This window comes from Nycticebus coucang, chromosome 15, assembly GCF_027406575.1.
Source record: "Nycticebus coucang isolate mNycCou1 chromosome 15, mNycCou1.pri, whole genome shotgun sequence".
Lineage (NCBI taxonomy): Eukaryota > Metazoa > Chordata > Mammalia > Primates > Lorisidae > Nycticebus > Nycticebus coucang.
Window position 1 is genome coordinate 83,310,404 of NC_069794.1, and position 19,445 is coordinate 83,329,848.

Genomic DNA, 19,445 nt, shown 5'->3' on the forward strand with positions numbered 1-19,445 from the left:
CTTGAGGATACTGAAATCAAGAAACATGGCCATAGTGATGACAGAATGATAGTTATGAATTAAAACCTTCAAGGAGTGGAAGGGAGTCAGTAAGTCCAGGGGTTAGTCGATGCCTTTAGCAAAGAGAAGTAGCGAATGGTAGAGTCTGGTAACCTGCAGTTCAAAGCTGAGTGTTTTTATTAGGGCAGGGGAAGCAGCAATGAAGAGTGAAGAGGGCATGTGCCCCGTCCCCACCTCCAGGAGCATGGGCCCAGCTTTAGTTACAACCAGACGGTGGAGAGAAAAGCTGCAGGACATGTTGAGAACAGAGGTTTTACTGAGTTCCAGAGGGCCCAAGGAGGTGTATCAGAAAGGACCAGATACAAAGTCTTCTGGAGACCAAGTGATGACTGATTTCCCTTCTAGTGGGGAATGACATGGGATTAGTTCTGATGGTCCCAAATTAGGTGATGGTGGTGAGGCAGGGTACGTGCGAGAAAAAAGGTGAGGAGGCCTGCCAAGACCCGGTATAATCCTTGGGTCTCTACTTCTCAAGACCAATTTGTTGGTTTTTGCCCTTAATTGCTGTATGAGGGCTGGATGTTTGCATTTCTATCAATTATACATTCTGTATCCCTGGAATATATATCTGGTTCTAGATGATTTTTCCCAGGTAAGTGAGTAATCTTAAATTATTGTCTCATGGTTCAGTACAGCATGCAATAAATTACATTACATATTCAATACTTTCATTATAAAACAGGCCTTGTATTAGAGGACTTTGCCCAACCACAGTCTATTGTAAGTGTTCGAGCACATGTAAGGTAGGCTGGGCTAAGCTGTGATGTTCATTGACTCAGGTGTATTAAGTGTATTTTCAACTTACGAAATTTTTAACTTGTGATGGCTTTATTGGGATGTAACTTAAGCATCTGTATTTCCAAGTATGGTCACATTGACAGGTACTAAGACTTAGGACTTCAATGTCTTTTGAGGAGACAGATTTAACCTATAATACCCTGGAAACTTTACTTCCATCAGCCAATCCTGGTCTCCTGATTTTTTTTCTCCTGTGATTTTTTTGTCATTCTTTCTGTTCAGCAGAAGAAGAAAGTAAAACCCATTCTGTTTGCTTTTCCTTAGATTTAGGAATAATAGAATTCTCAAAATTATTGTCACTTTGCCAGTTTGGTTGGAAAGAGGATTAGACTCTGAGCCTTGCTGTGCTTGATAATATCTACAACCTGTCTCCTTAATCATGAGCTTTTAAATTTTACATCAAGATATTCTCTGTAGGGTTTTGGTGAATCTTTTATTTTAATTTGATGGAAAGTGTTAGAGAGAATTTTTTTTTTTTTTTGTAGAGAAGAGTCTCACTTTATGGCCCTCGGTAGAGTGCCGTGGCATCACACAGCTCACAGCAACCTCCAACTCCTGGGCTTCAGCGATTCTCTTGCCTCAGCCTCCCAAGTAGCTGGGACTACAGGCGCCCGCCACAACGCCCAGATATTTTTTGGTTGCAGTTCAGCCAGGGCCAGGTTTGAACCCACCACCCTCGGTATATGGGGCCGGTGCCTTACCGACTGAGCCACAGGCGCCGCCCAAGAAAATTTTATTAGGAAGTTTTAAAGTGCCACCTTAAGCCAGAAGTCATGGTCATCTAACACCTAAATCTAATTTTGACGCTTCCCAGCTTAAAATCTATGGTGGCTCCCTGTTCTTCAGAAAATGAAACCTAGGGGCCGCACCTGTGGCTCAGTAAGTAGGGCTCCAGCCCCATATATCAAGGGTGGCGGGTTCAAACCAGCCCTGGCCAAACTGCAACAAAGAAATAGCCGGGCATTGTGGCGAGCGCCTGTAGTCCCAGCACTTGGGAAGCTGAGGCAAGAGAATCGTGTAAGTCCATCAGCTGGAGGTTTCTGTGAGCTGTGATGTCACGGCACTCTACTGAGGGCAACAAAGTGAGACTCTGTCTCAAAAAAAAAAAAAAAACAGAAAATGAAACCTAGGTGGGGTCTCCGTATGTGATCCTTTTGGGGGCAAGGCACAATTGTAAGAGGGACGATACCTAACAAATGCAATCAGTGTAATCTGGTTTCTTGTATCTTCAATGAATCCCCAACTATAAAAAAAAAGAAAGAAGGAAAATGAAACCTAAACTTCATATTGCATAAAAAATGCTTCCAACTTCCCTGCCTTAAGCCACCACCCTGCACAACTCAACTTTATACAGTTTCTTTTTTTTTCTGAGACAGTCTCTGTCACCTTTGGTAGAGTGCTGTGGTGTCATAGCTCACAGCAACCTCAAATTCTTGGGCTGAAGTGATCCTCAGCCTCCCAAGTAGCTGGGATTATAGGCGCCAACTATAATTCTGGGCTATTTTTAAAGACAGGGTCTTGCTTTTGCTCAGGCTGGTCTCCAACTCCTGAGCTCAAGGGATCCACCCACCTCAGCCTCCCAAAGTGTGGGATTATAGACATGAGCCACTGTGCCTGCCCTGAACTGTACAATTTCATATTCCTGATGTGCTATGGCACTTAATGCTTCCCATTTTTAAAAATATCCTTCGCTTACCCTAGAATTCTCTTTTCTCCCTTGCTTGATGAATTCTTTTGAGGCATTATTCAGCTCAAATGTTACCTTCCTAGGCAGATGCTTTCGTTCTGGGTGAGACCTTTCTTCCTCCAGCTTTTGTAGCATTTTGTGGGTTTGGCTGTTTTAGCACTCGTCACGTGGACTTTTGTCCTGTGGGCATTCTGAGACCCCTATTGTCTACAAGGGACAGGTAATCCTCAGAGTAACCAAAACAAAAAAAAAAACTGTCAGTAATAGGTTTGAATGCTCAGTTGCCTACACCAGCCCCACCTTCTTAGCCTCAGTCATACCTAATTCACTGACCCTTTATAACTTTTCATTTGAACTAATTCAAAAACTTCAAAAATTTACAAAATAATACACTTTCCAAATATTCTTTACCCAGCTTCTCCTATTATTAACATCTTGCTTGAGGCTCAGCACCCATAGCTCGGTGGTGGGTTTGAGCCTGGCCCATTAAACAAAAATGACAACTGCAACCAAAAATAACTGGGTGTTGGGCGGCGCCTGTGGCTCAGTCGGTAAGGCACCGGCTCCATATATGGAGGATGGCGGGTTCAAACCCAGCCCCGGCTGAACTGCAACCAAAAAATAGCTGGGCGTTGTGGCAGGCGCCTGTAGTCCCAGCTACTGGGGAGGCTGAGGCAAGAGAATCGCTTAAGCCCAGGAGTTGGAGGTTGCTGTGAGCTGTGTGATGCCATGGCACTCTACCGAGGGCCATAAAGTGAGACTCTGTCTGTACAAAAAAAATAAATAAATAACTGTAGTCCCAGCTACTCGGGAGGCTGAGGCAAGAGAATCACTTGGGCCCAGGAGTTGGAGGTTGCTGTGAGCTGGGTGAGGCTATGGCACTCTACCAAGGGCCATAAAGTGAGACTCTGTCTCTACAATAAATAAATAAATAAATAAATAAATAACTGGGTGTTGTGAGCGCCTGTAGTCCCAGCTACTCAGGAGGCTGAGGCAAGAGAATCGCTTAAACCCAAGAGTTTCAGCTGTGAGCTGTGACACCACAGCACTCTACCAAGGGCAACATAGTGAGACTCTCTCGAAAAAAGAAAAAGAAAAAAAATTTTTTTGAATGACCATAGTATTAATACACTTAGAATCAGGAAGTTAACGTTGTTATAATGATAGCCTACACTGTAGATTTATTTGAGCTTAAAGTTTTTCACACTACTTTTCTTTCTTTCCTTTTTTTTTTTTTTTTTTTTTTTTAAGACAAGGTCTCACTCCAGTGTCCAGACTGATCATAGCTTACTACAGCCAGCCTCAAACTAGGCTCAGGCAATCCTTCTATCTCAGTTTACTGAGTAGCTGGGACTACTGGCATCATACCTGGCTAATTTTTTAGTTTTTTGTAGAGAAGTGGTTTCACTTTGTTGTCCCATGCTGACCTCAAACTCCTGCCCTCAAACAGTCCTCTGCCGTTGGCTTCCTAAAGTGGTGAGATGACAGGGATGAGCCACCATGCCCAGCCTGTTGCTTTTTTATTCTAGTCTCCTAACCAGGATGCCATATTTCATTCAGGCATTATTTCTTCTTAGTCTCTGCCAATCTTAAACAATTTTTTAGTCTTTTCTTTTTTTCATGGTCATGATACTTTTCAGTAGAATGATCAATTATTTTGTAGCATTTCCCTCAGTTTGGGTTTGTCTTTTTTCTCATTACTAGGAGGAAGGTATGTATTTTTGACAAGATTACCTCCAGAAATGATGTTGTGTCCTCTGTACATTGTATCAAGGGATTAATGATGGTATTTCATGGTGATGGTAACGATAATCATGATCACTTGATTAAGATATCTGCCAGGTTTCTCTCTTATATAACCTTTCCCTTTGTAGTTAATACCATCTGAGGTGAGATTCTTTGAGACTGCAAATCCTATTTCATCTCATATTCTCACCCATTAATTTTAGCATCCATTCAGTTGATTTTGTCTGTAATACTTATTACTGTAGTATTTGCCTAATGATTTCTTTTTCATTTTACATTAATTGGAATTCTTTAAGGAAAAGCTGTTGCTTTCCCCCCAGTGTATTTATTTGCTTATTTATACCAATATGGACTTAAGAACATTTATTATTTACATTAAAATACCTTCATTATTTTGTTGTTCAAATTGTTTTTAGCTTTGGCCATTAGGACCTTTTCCAGGTTGATTCCTGTGTTCTTTCAACAAGACTTTGTTTTGGGCGCTGCACCTGTGGCTCAAAGGAGTAGGGCACCAGCCCCATATGCCGGAGGTGGCGGGTTCAAACCCAGCCCCAGCCAAAAACTGCAAAAAAAAAAAAAAAAAAGACTTTGTTTTTGTGTGTGTGTGTGTTTAGTACTTCCTTTTTGGCATCACAGCAGGTTCATCTTGTGTGTTTCCTCTGTTCAAGAATCAACCATTTCTCCAAGGAACACTGGTTCCTTTTTAGTAAAGAATTGTGTTTAGAACCAGGGTCCGGTTGCTATATGTGCTCACTACTACGGAGGATTATTGCTTCCACAGCCTCTCAGCAAGGCTAGGAAACATTTGTATTCCATATTGGATTCCCTCATATCTGAGTGGGTTTGTTTATTGAGTATGTGACATATCACTGTGGTTCTAAGAAACAGACCTGTACAAAAAGATGGAGTCAGAAAAGTGTCACTTCCTCCTCACCCCCCGCACCCAGACTCTGTCCTTTTAGTTTCTGGTTTTTCCCTCCTGTCTTTCTTTTCCTCTTAAATGAACAGATACGTACGTGTTTTCTCATATCCCCTTCTTCCTTATGAAAAGGAGAACATACCCTAACCTTTTCGTGTGTGTTCTTGCTTTTTCACTTAACACTGTGTCCTGGAAATCATTTCATAGAGGTCTTCCTCATTCTTTTGTGTAGCTTCATGGTATACCACTGTATGGTACCACAGTTTACCAAGAACTCTCCTATGAATGAGCTAATATAGGCTGCTTCAATATTTTATTACAGACAGTGCTTCAGTGAGCAACCTCATTCACAGGTGTTTTCATGAACTTTGTTCATATATATTTTACTATTATTGGAGGTCTGTCTTCAGAATGGAGTACTAGAAGTGGGATTGCTGGGTGAAAAGGTAAATGCGTGTGTAGCTTTGGTAAGTATTGTTAAATTTTTCTCCAGAACGGCTTTAAGGATCTGTATTTCTGTCGGCAGTGTATGAATATACCTGTTTCCATGCAGCCTCAGTAACAAAACGTTGTCATATCGGCATTAAAATTATTGCACTATAAACAACCGGTCATTTTGAAAATCGTGAGCTTTCTCTAACTTCAGCTGTCTATTTGATTTTTTTTTTTTTTGCCATTAGAATATACCAAAATAAATAGGCATTATTAGAGCTTCCTTGGATTTTTAAATGTATCTAACACATACACAGTAATTTTTTCTTTTTTTAATTCTAGGGCTTGCTCCTTTGGTCTATTTGTCAGATGAATGTCATAATTTATTAGCAATAAAATTTTGGATAGATCTCAATGAAGACATTATTAAACTTCATGCGTTAATTGCTGCAAGTAACCTCCTGTGGCGACCAGAATCCAAATCAGGAATTCCTACTTTATTTGCTGGAGACTTTTCCATGTTTTCTGCCAATCCAAAAGAGAGCCACTTTCAAGAGATATTCAACAAAATGAAAAATACTATTGAGGTAAAATTACTTTTTAGCATTACCTCACATTTTGATATTTTCCTTTTTAATAGTCAAGTATCAAGGAAGTGGCTTTTGTGCAAATTGCATAGTTGAAATAGTATATGAGGGACAGTTTGGTTATAAATTGTCTATCAACCTCATGAGATGGGGAATGACAGCAACCAGGAAGAAAAGAATGATTTGAAAGAAATTATAATTATATACTGTGAGAAGGATGTTCAGAGATACAAGCCATGTAGGCAAACTGGAAATGGGTAACAAGAAAAATACGTGTCATCTGTGAATCGTAGCAGTTGGCAGTGTGATTAGTTAATATATAGATTAACTAAGTTTATATTAAACTGTGTCTTAAACAGTTTATACCTCTTTGAATTAACCTCAGATAGGAGGCACTAACATTATTTTCCCAAGATCATTTATGCACTTTATGCTCAAATCTATATATGCATTACATTATAATATTAGCTAATGTTTACTAAGTGCTTACTGTATATTATGCCTTGTAAGCCTGTCTCATTTAATTTTTCCAACATCACTAAAAAGTAGAGAACTGTTTTTCTATTTTGTCAGTGAGAAACAGATAGATTAAATGGGTTGCTTTAGGTCACATGCCACCTTGCTAGAAATAGGATTCATACTTAGGCCATCTGAATACAGAACTCTTTTTTTTTTTTCTTTTTGAAACAGAGTCTCCTTATGTTGCCCTCAGTAGAGTGCTGTGGTGTTACAGCTCACAGCAACCTCAAACTCCTGGGCTCAAGTGATTCTCTTGCCTCAGCCTCCCAAGTAGCTGGGACTATAGGTGCCCACCACAATGCCCAGCTATTTTTTGGTTGTAGTTGTCGTTGTTTGGCAGGCCTGGCGCCCTACCCACTGAGCTACAGGCACCAAGCCTAGAACCTAAACTCTTAACTGCTATGTAATGCTGCTTCCCAGTAAGATTTTAGATTTTATGAATTGGTAACTAGGAAGAATCTACGAAAAATAAACTTCTTATACTGTAATTTAACATTAGAAATACAGGAGAATCTCCGTTGTTGACCACCTTTCTTACATTGACCACTCCCTTAAGTTGACCTGATTTTTCATAGATGGACGTGCAACACATGTACCTATCATGTACAAAAGACTTAGTTCCTTACGTTGACCACTTGTTAACTAGTTTGTTAAGTTCTTTGAGTGGTCAGCTTACAGAGGTTCTACTGTATGTGTTATTTAACTTTTATGTAAATTATATTTTTAAAACATTAAAGTAGCTAGTTATATAAAGAAAGTTTGTTAGCATTTTATTTACCTAAAGACTCAATATGTATAGTGAGTAATACTCTTACTTACCTAGTTTTTCTGAGACAGAGTCACTATGTCAGCCTCGGTAGAGTGCTGTGGTGTCACAGCTCACAGCAACCTCAAATTCTCAAATTCTTGGGCTTAAGCAATTCTCTTGCCTCAGCCTCCCAAGTAGCTGGGACTCCAGGTGCCTGCCACAATGCCTGGCTATTTTTTTGTTGCAGTTGTTTGGTTGGCCCAGGCCAGGTTCGAACCCGCCACCTTCGGTGTACATGTGCTATGGGTGCTGAGCCACTTACCTAGTTTTTATTTGGGAGTTGCATTCATTATTTGGCTCCCGTCCAGGGTACCTACTATTTATATACCAGGTTTTCTCTGAGACCTGTTCAGGGGCAGTTTACTAATATTACTGTTTTTAAAGTTTTACAAAATACTGTCAAGAATTAGATTAAACCTGGCAGCATCCGTAGCTCAGTGGGTGGGGTGCCAGCCACATACACCAGGCTGGCAGTTCAAACCTGGCCCGGGCCAGGTAAAGCAACAATGACAACTGCAACAACAACAAACAGCCGGGCGCTATGGCGGGCGCCTGGAGTCCCAGCTACTTGGGGGCTGAGGCAAGAGAATCGCTTAAGCCCAAGAGTTTGAAGTTACTGTGAGCTGTGATGCTACAGCACTCTACCGAGGGCAATGTAATAAGGCTCTGTCTCTTAAAAAAAAAAAAAAAATTAGGATAAACCATATGAAATTCCTGGCATTTAAACGGTTTTGATTTCTTAAACAGTTTGATGTAGTTTAGCTTGTACATTATTTCAGTTAATTCTCGGAATAGACAAGGTAAATGAGGCAATTCTCTCATTTTACTAACCTAAGGTGTACTCTGTACCTGTTAGGTGTTTTCTAGCTTTGGGTAGTAAATAAAGCTGGAACTTGAGTTCAAATCTTCCAACCCCAATCAAGTATTATAATGGTACCTTTCTGGTTAAAGTATACGGCTGAGGAGATCTCCTATTTCTCTTTCTTTCATACACATATACACACTCTCCCTCTGCAGCAACTCCGTTCCCCTATATCACTAGTGTTGGTTTTGCATTTTTATACTGGCATGTTTGACAATTACTGTCAAATTTTGGGTGTCTCATTCTTTTTTGGTCTGAATTATTTTTGGCTTTAAAAGAAAACTTTCTGAAAACATAAATATGTGGGTTTACAATTTATAAAATAGCTTTTAAAATTTATTTTCTTAGAATATTGATATATTTTGCAAAGATGCAGAAAACAAGCTTATCCATATGCTTAATGCAAGTGATCCCAAGTGGTCCACTCCAACTAAAGACTGTACTTCAGAGCCACACACTGCTCAAACAGTCCTTGGTACAGGAAATAAGTTTCTGGTAAGTTAATATAAACTTGAGAAATATTATAAATATTATATATGGAGCCAACAGCATATTCTGGTGTATACCTAGTAAACATGGTAAAATGTAATTACACTTAATTAAAAACTGTGATATTTAATGCAATTCCTATGGGTATAGGTTATTGGAAATTTTTTCTTATTTACTGAAGCAAGAATGTAAAGGTCTTCGGGGGCAAATTTTAAAAACAGGTGCTTTCATTTTTAGCCTCCCAAGTAGATGTGATTGAAAAGCCTTTTTTGGGCGGCGCCTGTGGCTCAAAGCCCCATATGCCGGAGGTGGTGGGTTCAAACCCAGCCCTGGCCAAAAAAAAACTGCAAAAAAAAAAATATATATATATATATATAAAAAAATAAAAGCCTTTTTTGCCTTTTTGTTTTTCTAGAACTGTTCCATATGATTATAACTGTTTCTAAGCTATATTGGTTTTAACTCATTAAATCATAGTAGATGCAATTTAAGCTAAAATCTTTGATATTGGCTAATGGCTGATTCTTAACTAGCTACTAAATGATGAGTATATCTATATTAACTCATTTAATCCTCATAACAACCCTAAGAGATAAAAGCTGAGTAAGTCTTCACTTAATGTTATCCTTAGGTTCTTGGAAACTGATTTTAAGTGAAATTACATAAAATGGAACCAATTTTTTTTAATCAGTGTTACAAAAAGGCAGTTTTGAAGGAAATGACATTATTCAAGAACCTACTATATATCATTTCACTTAAAGTCTGTTTCCAAGAATTTATTGACATTAAGTGAGTGCTTCCTATAATTGTCTCATCTTACAGAGAGGAGACTGTGGTACAGAGAGATATTAAGCATTGTCTAGGTCACAAAGTTAGAAACGTAGGTATTATAAACCAGAGGGTATATTCTTAAAATGGCTTTAAAATGCTTATCTTTGTTTAACCTATTAATAATTAAAAAGAAAAGATTAAAACACAAGTGACATTGCTACCTTCTTTTTTTAATCTTTCACTGTGATTTATCTTCATTTTTTTATGTCATTTTTAAATCCTTTTATGCAAAACAATTTCCTTCTGGAATGGGAATAACATGAATATCTCTCAAATTATGTAACTTATTAGCAGTTAGAGGAGTAAGAATATATGTAGCATTTATATACTTAACTATTTTAATGAAAAATTAATTTGATTTTGCCTTATATACACGATCATGATAGGGTACTTCTAATTTTTTTTATTAGATGTCTTCTTCTAATAGTGAGATAAATTATCAAAGCCCTTCATCACTTTGTACGCCAAAAATGAAGCTTATTTCCACTCCTGTATCAGCCCGAATGACTTCTAAGTCTTGTTGTAAAGGGGAGAAAGAGATTGACGATCCAAAAAGCTGCAAAAAGAGAAGAGCCTTGGATTTCTTGAGTAGACTGCCTTTACCTCCGCCTGTTAGTCCCATTTGTACATTTGTTTCTCCAGCGGCACAGAAGGCATTTCAGCCACCACGGAGTATTGGCACCAAACATGAAACATCTATAAAGAAAAAAGAATTGAATTCTCCTCAGATGCCTTCACCTAAAAAATTCAGTGAAATTTCTCCTTTGGAAAGTAATTTAATAGCTGATGAAGAACTTGCATTGATAAGTACCCAAGCCCTTTTGTCTAGTTCAGCAGGAGAAAATCAATGTGTATCTATCAGTGAACCCACTAGGACTGCTACCACCGATTCAAAAGATTATCTGAGACTGAAAAGGCACTGTACTACTTCCCTGAACAAAGAACCAAAGAATTCCCAAGTCAGTACAAAAGACTGTGAGACTAATATGCAGGACACAAGTATAATAAAAAACATATCTAAAAGATTGCAAAAGCGACAAAAACAAAAATGACAATAAATTAACTTTTAACCTTTCCAGTTTATACAGAAACACAGTTTCAACTACATATCGGTATTTATGTTGCATAACAAAAAAAGCAAGGAAATAATTTCAAGTTTACTTCTAAGTGTTTGTATATCACACGTCTTGTCTTTGACTCTGTATCGGCATACTTCAGTGATATCCCTTAAAACTGTAAATTTATTAACTAATGAAGAAAAAATCTTCTTTAAATCTTCATGATTGGATTTCATCACAAGTATTATTTTACAAATAAAAATATTCTTCTTTTAGGCTGTGTCATTCATTAAGTGAAATGAAGTTTCTTAGTACAACTGTTCTTTTTTTTGAGACAAGTCTCACTATGTGGCCCTCGGAAGAGTGCTGTGGCATCACAGCTCACAGCAACCTCAAACTCTTGGGCTTAAGCGATTCTCTTGCCTCAGCCTCCCAAGTAGCTGGGACTACAGGCGCCCGCCACAACACCCGGCTATTTTTTGTTGCAGTTGTCGTTGTTTAGCAGGCCCCGGCTGGGTTCAAACTCGCCAGGCTCAGTGTATGTGGCTGGTGCCGTAACCACTGTGCTACAGGCGCCAAGCCTTAGTACAGTTATTCTAACATAGGTAATTTCTTTTAGTTCCTATTTTAGGGGATTTTTTTAGGGATAAATTGCTTATAAAATAGTTTTCCTTACTGTATGTGTTGTTTCTGCTCTAGTTTCATCCTGATCAAAAGTTAGGATGAGTGAGGTATTACAAGTGTTGTTTTCTTTTGACCGATTATACATTTTTAAATCATCTTGTCTGCAAGCAAAATAGAATCTTCAGTGCAACTCTTCCTTTTTATGATTTCAGTGTGATCTCTGAAATTAAATTATTTGAATTAAAAATTCAAATACTTTAAATCAAAATATTTCATACGGTTAATTTTAACAAAATGGTCATCCAGACTGAAACTTCAGAGAAGTTCTGAAATTCTGATTCTGCCTGCTTTATTTTTAGCACTTGTCATAAGACCCAGACATACTCCCCGTTAAGCCTCCCCCAAAGCCAAAAGATTAGTTCAATTTAAGACAATACTCTGATTTGTTATTTTCTTTTGCTTTCTTAACTTTAAAAGAGAAAAGGGATATAGCAGTTCTAAGAGCTAACAGCATGGAGGCCTTCTTAAATCGGGTGTTTTAATATTTCTTAAATTTATATATAATGTGTCGTCAAATCTAATTGTAAACATACTTCAAAGCCAAAGATAAATCTTTTTAAAAATTCACTTCTTTCCTTCCATAATTGTTATCTATGATTTTATTCTTTTTTAGAAAAGCATTAACATAATAGTGTATTCTGCCCCCTTTTTTGGCCATGCTGGGGAGTGGGAGGAGGGGCACAATGCTATTGCATCATCATAGCTCACAGCAACCTCAATCTCTTGGGCTTAAGAGATGCTCCCGCTTCAGCCTCCGAAGTAGCTGGGACTATAAGCATGCACCAGGACACCCAGCTGGTTTTTTTTGTTTTTAGCAGAGATGGGGTCTCTCTCTTCCTCAAGCTGGTCTTGAATTCCTGAACTCAAGCAGTCCACCCACTTTGGCCTCCCAGAGTGCTAAGATTACAGGCTTGAGCCCCTGGGCATGGCCCTTGCTATTCTTTTTAACTTGTGTTCTGCAAGTCTTATTTATGTGATTTAAGTTGTGTTCATAAACAGTTTGCTGTGAGTAGATCAATAAAATGTGTATGTATACCATGGGCCATTACTCAGCCATAAAATAAAAGAATACAACACCCTGGATGGAACTGGAGACCATTCTAAGGGAAGCATCTCAAGAATGGAAAAAACAAACATATGTACTCACTATTAAATTGGAACTAACCAGTGAGCACACATGTGCACTGAGCAGTGGTTCTCAACCTTTTTAATGCCTCCATGTATTTTCATTGTTACAAAGGGGTTGCGACCCACAGGTTGACACCCGCTGGCACAGAGGGAAGTAAAACTCAGTGGAAATCAACTAGGAGGGAGGCCGGAGGTGGCAAGGAGTAAAAACATACCATACCTGGCTGGGACTCAAGCATTACAAAAGTGATTCATGAAACTTAAAACATTTGTACCCTTTAATATTTGGAAATTTAAAAATAAAATTTACATTAAAGACAAAAAAAATGTGTTCTGTACTAATCATTCTCCCAGTGATCCACTGTAGAACAAGAAATGAAATTTTAAGTCTCAGATGAATAGAATTAGCATTTATAATAACCTTTTTGTACTCCTTGGAAAAACTGCTAATTATCTCCTCCATTCTTACTCTTATTTAGACCACCCTTTATAGAGAGGTCTAATGCACACAACTTTTTATAAATTACAAATATCCAAGTGACACGAAGTAAGTGTGCAGCTCAAGTGCAGATTATCCCCCCAAAAGTGATGACTTGATGACAAAGTCAACATGTATTACATGACAAGGGATAAATGGTAAAAGCAGTTTGTGTTATTTATTCAAGAATCATTTAATGAGAACCTGCTGTGTCTATAAAACACTTGCTAGGTGTTGGATGTCCAAAAAATTACATAAATCAGGAGCTGTGGGAATTGAGAGGAAAAGTAGATCATTCTATATGGGAGAAGTAAATTAGGCAGCATTTAACCAATTTTTATTTCACACTATTCCAGGTGTCATCTAGGAAAAGAGAGGTAGGAAACTAAAAAGGCCAGGAAATTATTCTTTAGAGCAGTGGTTCTCAACCTTCCTAATGCCACGGCCCTTTAACATAGTTCCTGTGGGTCACGACCCACATGTTGAGAACTGCTGCTGTAGAGCTATGTAAAGACTGTGGATCCATAACCTACAGCCACTGCTCCATAGTGGTCATTCACTTAGCCCAGCTGAACCAAAATCCCAGCCAAACCAGGAGGGCCTGAATCTGACCCTTTTGACTGCTATGGAGTCAAGGTAATTCCTGCTTTGGGCTCTCTGACACTCCCTTCTAGTAACCTAGATGAGTCAAGCCATCCATATTGAGCTGGTTATGCAATAACCATTTTAGCTGAAATACCCAGGATTACCTGGGTCTGGAAAATAGCATCAGTAAGTGGGTAATTTTTATTAGGTTATTATGTATGGGACACATAGAATTTAGCAAAATTATGATAACTTGGTTCACTTTTACCATTTTTTGTCAGCCAAACAATGTTACTTAAAAAGAAATACCAATTTTAAAAGTGTTAATGTCATCAAGATGTTCAGTAGATTTCAATAGTGTCAAATGATGGAATATTAAAATGGTCTTTCTAATTTACACATCACATTTATATAAGCAAGTAAAATGTAAGGTTGCTTTATCTTTACCTTTATGCCTCCTATTTATCAAAGAAGACTGGCAAATAAGCTTATTTATGGTACAGAAAAACTGATTATATGGTTAGATTCCTTGGGATTTAGATAATTCTTGTATTGTCAAACCATAAACAATGCAATGACAAATCCATATAAATGCCATACTGTGTACAATTTTTAATAACCATAAAAGCACCATTATAGAGGACACTTAAAAGAATGCCTCACAGAACATTAAAAAAAAGCTGCTGGCCAACAAGAAGTAGCACATACGCCCTGCATGGCCCTGTCCATCATGGTCTCGCACCGAATCAATCTAATTCCAACCTGTTGGGATTTAATGTAGATTCATAAATTTGGTTATCAGTGTAAAAGGGACATTCTGGAGTTACAGTAAAACTTTGTTTTAAATAATGCCACATAAAACATTAACTGCTTATTTTGTAATGAGCCTGGCTTTTACATATCCCTGTGTGACCTGCATCTGGAGGTGCTTAATTCCTTGCACTCCCAAACATTTGAGCTGCCAACTAATTGCACGCTTTTATAGACATAATTTTAGAAGTTGCTTAATTATCCATCTTAAAAATTGGTGTTTTATGAAGGCAGGTTTATTTTATTTACACAATGAGCACAACAGCCAAAATTTGTTCAGGTTCAATCCTGTTGAATAAAGTGGAAGTTAAAACACAAGGTATGACTTTAAATAATGACACTGATTTTCCCTGATAACCTCTATAGCTATTAAAGATCCCACAGATATTTTTAACAGTGATACATTATTAAAATAAAGGAATGATTTCCCAATGTGTCTACTTTGAAGGACATTGTTCCCTTAGATAATCTTTCTAGCATATTCTGAAGGAAAATCGGCATCATCATTAGAGTCACACATCTGAACATCTGTGGATACAAAGTAGCAATGGCACAACAACTTCCTGCCCTCCGCTTCTCCCCCTCCTTTCCAACTTTCCTGATGGAGATTAATTTCCTGAAAAAATAGATTATTTCTGAGAAAGTGGTACTGAAGCATATATATAATATAAACATTTCATTTACGAACCTATGTAATTGATTATTTTCTTGGGTATGTTCTCAGGTTTTGGTTTCAAATTCTTTCCCTAGAGAAAGAAACCGTTTAATTAAATCTGCAGAATTCCCAGCATCAGACCATGCACATAGGAACACTTTAACAAATGCTTGTTGAAGATAACGAATAATAATAACTTCTGCTCAGAAACTTGAGTTCAACTATTTACACAGGCATTAGAGCTCTGACTAAAACAACTAAACAACAAATAAATACCAAAAATTGAAGTAAAAATTGATTTAGGAAAATTTTGGATGGCTGTAAGACAGGCCTCTAATATCCATGGTGATAGCCACCCCTTCTGTTAAAGGAGCTCTCACTTGTGAAGCTGCCATGCGCCCTCCGGTTTGGAAATTCTGAATAGGTATTCCAGTATCCTGCATTGTTGGAAGGTGATGCATTATTCCTGTCCTGGTTTCTGTTCATTCTGCTTGGTTTTTCTGCATGAAGAACACTGTGAAAGGTAACATCATGTTCATACCGTTCTTTCATTCGGAGTATTTTTTCTCTTGGAACTCCATGAATGTTTCTTCTACATGGAAAAAAAAATGCAAATATTTAAGGCAGGATATCAAAATGAGTTACTTGTATTCTACAAGTCCCATGTTGCATAGATATTGCAGTCCCCGTTCTCAAAACTTAACTCTGGCAAAAGCACACATCTTGCAATGGGGTTCTCTTTCAGGCTCTGCTCCTCCTGCTGCCCTGCACAACCCAAACCACCCTGATGCTAGCAAGGAGCTGAAGCTTCAGAAAGGCTTTGTTTCTGGTAATCTTAATTATGTGCTTCAAGACATAAAAGAGAATCATAGATTTGCCTGTTGATGAGACATGCATCTATGTCAATCAATCCTTAACATGTACTTCTAAGAGCTGCTTATTAAAACAATCTTTTTTTTTTTTTTTTTTTTGAGACAGAGTCTCACTTTGCCACCCTTGGTAGAGTGCCGTGGCATCACAGCTCACAGATACCTCCAGCTCTTGGGCTTAGGTGATTATCTTGCCTCAGCCTCCCAAGTAGCTGGGACTTACAGACGCCCACCACAACACCTGGCTATTTTTTTGTTGCAGTTTGACCCGGGCAGGGTTCGAATCTGCCACCCTCACTATATGGGGCCGGTGCCCTACTCACTGAGCCACAGGAGCTGCCCTTAAAGCAATCTTAAATTCTTAGGTCGGCACCAGCCACATATAGCAAGGCTGGTCTCAAACCCGGCCAGCTAAACAATGACAACTGCAACAAAAAAATAGCCGGGTGTTGTGACGGGCACCTGTGCTAGGGAGGCTGAGGCAAGAGAATCAGTTAAGCCCAAGAGTTTGAGGTTGCTGTGAGCTGTGACACCACAGCACTCTACTGAGAGCAACATAATGAGACTGTCTCAAAACAAAAACAAAAAAAATCTTAAATTCTAGTGGGCACAAGAATCCTCTGGGGATATATTTAAGAGATTCCAGGTACAGGATGGAATCACCACCTCAGGTGATTCTGATGGGGGTCGTCCATAGACCCACCTATCCCACCCACTTTGGAAACACTCTGCTTGTAACCGTAAAATGAACCTTACTCCTAACAAGTAAATTCTGATCTCACTCAGTTAAGTCATTAACATTATCAAATAACACAGAGAATATCAGAACCCATGCATCCAATCAAGTTAGTTTTTGGACATTTATTGCTTTATAAATTAGAAGCAGCATCTAGACCAGAAGTGAACCGTTGACCGCACAACATCTAACAATCCTTATTCAGCTTAAATGCAAAAACACCAGTGACATACATGTGCAGTCCCATGCAGAGGAAGCGCTCTTACATGTTTATTAATGAAGAAGCATTTTAGCAGAATGTTAAATGCGTCCTTTTAAAGGACCAAGTTCAAGGCAAGATTTAGCATTTAGCATCATATTAGAAAACTGACCCAAAACCAAAGTCTTCACATTAATAATTCCAAAATTATCAATTTCCAATTATTACCATTTTGGGCCTGAAAACTACCATGTCCATTTCCAGCCTGAAAAGATTCTTTTGTTCGTTCTGAAATACCTGAAAATAGCAGGATACAAAATGAGGAACTAGAAAAACAAAGAAGTACCTTGCTAACTCTTGAACGTTGAATTTCCAGCGAGTGTCAGGTTCTCGGAATATAACTTCATAGTTATTTTCAAGTGCCTGATTTTTCAAAAGTACATAAAACATTGAAGACACAGTATGTATGTTTGGGAATGTTTATGCTGCCATTTAACATTTACTACAAATCTTTTCTAAAATTCCTTTTGTTTTACCAGTAATCCAATGCCTTAAAATTTAGTTGGTTCATTCCCGTACTTAACCATTCTCAGATTGTATTATGATTCCCAATGATAAATTTTGGTTGATTTTATCTAGTATGTAGGAAAATTGTAATGTTGCTTTGTTTTGGATATCTTTTTAAAAAAAGATGACAACTAGTTTCAAAGGTCCTGGACACAGGTATGAGCAACAGACGTGGGTTCCTCCAAGTCACTTGTATGATTCCCGTGATTTATTTCTGTCAGATGCCTTGAGCTACTCCTCATGTCTCACTTCAGAAAGTGAGAGTGCCATAGGACAGAGCTCGTGGAATAAAGGTGATTTCCACATAAGTCACACAATCTGCCCTCCAAAAACTAGTGTTCCCTGCTGTGCAACACTGTTCTGTTCGGGGCACCATGCCCCATTTCCTCAAGTTTAGAAAACTGCAAATTCCATATCAATATCCAAATACTATTTTTATCTGGCCAGGGGTGGGTCATGCCTGTAATCCTAGCACTCTAGGAGGATTGCCTGAGCTCACAGGTTTGAGACTAGCCTGAGCAAGAGCAAGGCCCAGTCTCCAAAAACAATAGCTGGGCGTCGTGGCACCTTTAGTCCAGGCTACTTGGGAGCCTGAGGCTAGAGAATCACTTGAGCCAGGAGTTCGAGGTTGCTGTGAGCTATGATGCCATTCCACTCTACCAAGGACAACAAAATGAGACTGTCTCAAAACAAAACAAATATTCTTCGCATTCATAAATTGACTACTACTCTATCTAAATCTGAACTTTCTCATATCACTACTGTTTATTGTGTTATAAAAGACAGACTGCAAAGACCTACATAAAAAGATTTCCTCTTCGTTCTTCAGCTGGGCCCTTATAATTAGGGAAGGATTCAAATAGCATAACATCTGAATTCTAAGTCTAATTAATAGCTGTGGAAGGCTAAAAAAAGTTTATACATATCTAGAAAATAAAAAGGAAAATGACTTCCCTTAAGCTACTCCCAGTTAATCCCTAACTCATGGTTTGGGAGTTGCGCCTTAATTCACTCAACTGTTCACATTCCTGTTCATTTCTTGCCACAGTGGACTCTCAAACATGAACCACAAAATTGTTGCTCATTCTTTTTTATGTTTACTGAAGTTCCACAACCTCGATGTTAAGTAGAACTGATCAGTAGAGAAAAGCACACCTGTAGCTATGCTGTTTGACCCAAAATATAAAAAGAAACCTAAAAATATGAGCCCAGTTTGGGAAATGGCACTTCACAATTAGCCAGTTAGGGATTCTGTGTGACAGTCAGCTGTCTGCTTCCTAGTCCCCTATATGGTTCTGGATATTTTCTCCTTTTTATATCCGATGGGAAAGAAAACATCACAAGTGGTGAAATATGTCTGAAAAAAGATCAAATAGACTTCAAAATTAGAGAATAATTTATACATTGTTATATTCATCTTATTCCGACGATGGAGAGCTGAGTTATATGTGCATTTATATCCGTATTCTACTGTCCTAACAGGGTTACAGTGTTAATCCTAAATCTGTTTTGAAATTTAAAAATTCTGTTGCCCTGTTACTACTAGGCAGCAACAGCCCACAGAGCTGAAAACCCCGTTCACCAAAGGCAGACCTGTCCTGTCATAGCCTGTAACTGCACTGGTAGCGTCATCTAGTCCAGAATTTCTCAGTACGTTTCAGTGGGTGCTCCTCTGTACAGAAAATAATAAAGACATTAAAACTATCAAGAATTCAGACCCAAGACCATTTACCGAGGACTATTTAGAAATTGTGCCCTGTGGTGAGATTAGCATCTCAGCAAATTTTAGCAACTGAAAAGCAAAGAAACACTAAAATAAAACCCCTTTACTGCTCCCTGGAATCCACACTGTTAATAAATATGAAATCGCAGAAGATCAGAAAAAGAGGAAAGAACAAATGATTCAACTTTCTTACAAATGTCCACAACTGAAAATTC

General features: G+C 38.4%; 2 protein-coding genes across 16 annotated transcripts in view; one reads left to right on the forward strand and one right to left on the reverse strand.

The window, feature by feature from the left end:
* BRCA2 (BRCA2 DNA repair associated) overlaps window positions 1-10,803 on the forward strand; it is a 105,406-nt gene extending 94,603 nt beyond the window's left edge. For all 4 annotated transcript variants that reach the window (XM_053563168.1, XM_053563169.1, XM_053563170.1 and 1 more), the window contains 3 exons: window positions 5,985-6,229; window positions 8,767-8,913; window positions 10,149-10,803. In XM_053563168.1, the coding sequence (XP_053419143.1) occupies window positions 5,985-6,229; window positions 8,767-8,913; window positions 10,149-10,790 (1,034 nt within the window). In that variant the 3' untranslated portion in view covers window positions 10,791-10,803. The remainder of the gene's footprint in view (window positions 1-5,984; window positions 6,230-8,766; window positions 8,914-10,148) is intronic.
* Window positions 10,301-19,445, reverse strand: part of N4BP2L1 (NEDD4 binding protein 2 like 1) — a 31,971-nt gene continuing 22,826 nt past the window's right edge. The window contains exons 4-7 of one of the 12 annotated variants that reach the window (XM_053563172.1): window positions 17,169-17,363; window positions 15,678-15,728; window positions 15,170-15,227; window positions 10,336-10,434 (exon numbers count right to left, since the gene is read on the reverse strand). In XM_053563172.1, coding sequence (XP_053419147.1) covers window positions 10,397-10,434; window positions 15,170-15,227; window positions 15,678-15,728; window positions 17,169-17,363 — 342 coding nt within the window. In that variant the 3' untranslated portion in view covers window positions 10,336-10,396. Of the gene's footprint in view, window positions 10,435-10,720; window positions 11,641-14,268; window positions 15,729-17,168; window positions 17,364-19,445 lie in introns of those variants that run through there. The other 11 variants (XM_053563181.1, XM_053563178.1, XR_008374562.1 and 8 more) reach the window with 11 other exon arrangements.